Source organism: Opisthorchis viverrini, assembly GCF_000715545.1.
Source record: "Opisthorchis viverrini unplaced genomic scaffold opera_v5_703, whole genome shotgun sequence".
In the NCBI taxonomy this organism is placed as follows: Eukaryota; Metazoa; Platyhelminthes; class Trematoda; order Opisthorchiida; family Opisthorchiidae; genus Opisthorchis; species Opisthorchis viverrini.
The window spans coordinates 76,339-80,030 of NW_008752375.1; the positions used below are offsets into that span (position 1 = coordinate 76,339).

At 46.6% G+C, this 3,692-nt stretch overlaps 1 protein-coding gene across 1 annotated transcript in view; it reads left to right on the plus strand.

Moving 5' to 3' along the window:
• T265_15662 (hypothetical protein) overlaps window positions 1-3,296 on the plus strand; it is a gene marked incomplete at both ends in the record, with an annotated part of 7,289 nt that extends 3,993 nt beyond the window's left edge. Inside the window, 2 exons of the mRNA XM_009178896.1 lie at window positions 2,764-2,936; window positions 2,981-3,296. Of these exons, the coding sequence (XP_009177160.1) occupies window positions 2,764-2,936; window positions 2,981-3,296 (489 nt within the window). The remainder of the gene's footprint in view (window positions 1-2,763; window positions 2,937-2,980) is intronic.
• Between the last annotated feature and the right edge of the window lie 396 nt (window positions 3,297-3,692).

Below are 3,692 nucleotides of genomic sequence, written 5' to 3' on the forward strand. Positions count from 1 at the left end.
GCAGCCCCCCCCCCCCCAATCATCGGTGAACGAAACTGTGGCAGCTACAACCAGTGTACGACCAGTACGCGGTTATTACAGCGGATAATGATGATGATGATGCTGAACGATTGTCTTTTTGTCCATTGGAGTGTGCCTTGGTCTTTTTGGTACGAACACCGTGTCAGCCTCGTGGATTTTCGGGATAATGGTCGTGTACGTCTCCTCCACTGAATCTGGTCCCATTTGGTCAAAGAAGCTTCCCATTCCTGAGAAGTAGAAGTTTCGAATCCACGTTTAAGTTTTCCTCGCCCAGTAGCAGATGAAATCAAAGGTCAGCACACAGTGGTCACTATATCCTAGTGGAGTCTTCATTTACACTTTACCAACGAAATGTCTTTCGTTAGTGATAACGAAATCCAGCATGGATGGTAAATGGCCTGCGCGGTATCCTGTGGGTGCGACGACTTGTTGAGTGCAAGAGCTCTGCTGAACGCCTATGACCAAGGCGAATGCAAAATGTCCATTAGACCCGATGCGCTGGAGCTCCATCCAGGAGGCCTTGGGAGCTTTTTAGTCACCTACCGGCAGGAGATTCTTGAAGTGGTTTTTATGAGCAACTGATCTGGTTGGTTGGAGGGGCAACGGTTGACTGCGCTGAGGAGGAAAGTTGTTCTACGTAGCGGGATTTGAGTCACTGCATCACGAAAAGTTGCATGGTGGTTCTGGGATTTTGTAGAATACACACTCATGTGACTCTTGTCTGACCAATCATCCTCCTGTTTTGGCGCAATCATTCTGGTGAGTCCACATCAAAGGGGGGAGCAATGGACTCGAGTTTCGATCTTATTAGAGCTCATCAACATGTCCACTTACCCTTCCGGGTTTTGAACTCAGCGCATCTTACAGGTGAGCATGTTACCATTACTCCGCCAGTGCACACTGGTCTCATCCGAATTTTTACGTTTGCGCAGGTGAACATAATCACGTTTAAGCGATGTGAGCGGAACGCCCGACGACTTGAACGACTACCTAGTAACCTGCCTTGGTTGGGTCGATCGATTGACCCGCCACACCCTACTTCCCAGTCAGGTAGCACCACAGACTGTATGTATTTTCGAAGTCAAGGAACACACGACTGAAGGGCGTCTGTACGCACACCGTTAGTCTAACACTTGGGGTGGGAAATTGTGGTCTACACCTTCCCTTCCCGACTGGAATCCTGCCTACTGCTCTCCGGTCCTGCCTTCAATTGCCGTTGTAAGCCGATGAAAACCAAGTGGTGCAAAGAGTCTCGTTGCAACGTGGGTTCCTTTGTGATAGCCACACACTTCGAGCACTTTTTGAAATTTGGGGTTCACCCCAGTTGGTCTGGACAATCTTTTTTTACAAGAGAGCCACATAAATTTGACAAGCGTCGATTGAGGATTTCACTTCCTTTTTTGAGCTGAGCTGAAGGGGGTTTGTCAAGACCGACAGCTCGGCGACGCTTGAGGAGCAAAAATCATTCGCTTATTTCCGAAACATTTTGGGGTTCCAATGTCACTACCCAGAGCTGCATTAAAAATAACATAGATACTGACAGCAATACACCAGTAATAGATACTGGTGCTCAGTTGCCATGCAACGATGAAAGAGAAGAACATCGGTGCAGAATGCATAGACTTCGTTTAGTGAAACCCCATGTCCTCGAGAGGGACGTTTGTAAACAAGGATAGGACTAATCTAGACAAATCTGGGCAACATGTCAAAACAATGCGTCATCAGCTGTGTTGTTTGCCTCCTTCCTCGTAAACAAGCCATGAGCTTAACAGTAGGCGAACTAGCTGGGCAACAATTGTGCCACGGGGATCGGTTGGGTACCATGTCTTGCAAGGTTTTGTATCACTTGTTGCAGCCAAGATGAACGAGACGGCTCAAGTGATTAGAGCACAAATTTACTGGCCGGAAGATCCGTGGTTCGCACTTGACCTTTGCCTCTTGACTTCCCGTCTAGGCTTGCGCATTCTGTCAGTAAACCAGCCCTCGTGATTCCTTAGGGTGGCATGGCAGCTAGACACCGAAATGGTGTTAAGCTGAACGATTTGCAGCCAGGAAAGCATGAAAACCTCACAGCACTCAGTTTGATTGTATCCTGTTTAGTTTGACACTGCCATTTCATGTCCCCTGCGAACTTTTCGCCAAGGAAGTCTTGGAACTCCCCCTGGTGCTCCCTTCGGTAGACGGTGGTTGGGCCTATGTTAGATATGCCATAACCACCTAAAATAGGTAAGTTTACTCTGCCGCTCTGACGATTTGGGTTTGCTACTAAGCTCCCGCTTACGCACACCTTTTTGCGTAATCGCTACAGCTACCTAACTAGTTATGATACGGTAACGCCAGTGGTCAAGAGTTTGAAGACTGTGAGCTGTTGCATGACTTGTACGCAGTTTTTTGTTGAGCTGAATAACAATATGCTTGAGAGATAATTTTCACCTTTACCTGCTTTCAGACAACGTAACGATGGTTTCTTGGGACCTTGATCTCGATGAGTTAGAAGAATCTTTTGCACCAAAAGATACTGAAAAATCTACACATAGCCGGTGTGAGTTCATAACACTCGATCTACTTGGGTCACAGATCTGTTTCAGCGAAGCGTTCGTACGACCCTAAAGAGGCTTCAATCACATCAGAGCCGGCCAAACGCTCCCGAGCTGTATTCAGATGTCAAACCTCTATAGTGAGCTCCGGACAGGGTTGCTTGCATGAAGTAATCAGTTTCCCTACTGTTTGCCTTGATTCTAGGTCGTGTATCCGGCTAACGAGCTCCTAAAACCCTTGGTTCCAATCGGGGACATGCCGAAAACTTATCCTTTCACTCTAGATCCTTTTCAACAACAAGCCATTTTGTGTATTGATAACGGGCAATCTGTTCTCGTTTCTGCCCACACATCTGCTGGCAAAACTGTTGTCGCCGAGTAAGCCAATCTCAAATTCCTTGATTTCTACCACCAACCTACAGGTATGCAGTTGCTAGGAGTTTGAAGAGACGCCAACGGGTCATCTACACAACACCTATTAAGGCTCTGAGTAATCAGAAATTCCGGGAATTTACTGCGGAATTCAAAGATGTCGGGCTGATGACTGGAGATATCACAATCAACCCGGAAGCAACGGTGTTAATTATGACAACACAACACCAGGCTCTGAGTAATCAGAAATTCCGGGAATTTACTGCGGAATTCAAAGATGTCGGGCTGATGACTGGAGATATCACAATCAACCCGGAAGCAACGGTGTTAATTATGACAACAGAGATTTTACGCTCAATGCTTTATCGGTGAGTGCTCTCGAACTCTCAAGCACTACTTCTGGATGGTGGCGTGTCGTACAAGTACGGTTGAGTAACTTCCAACTACCAGGGTTTTCAAGTTAGAACTACTCACTCATTTCAGTACAGTTTCATGTCTCCAATGATGCATGATATCTCTGGTTGTTTACACCTTTAGAACGGCCATTTTTTGCGTTTACACTGTTGTGTTTGTCTTAACCACCTTTATCAATCTCTAACATAGCTAATCTTTCACTACGAGACCCCTCAGTGCCTACACTCTTGCGATTTTATTTAAGTTCACCATTCCGCGCCTGTGGTCCTGCATTAGTCGACATTTTCGTCGGCCGACACGCTTCTGACATAACATCCATTAGTGACCGCTTCTCTTATGCATACCATC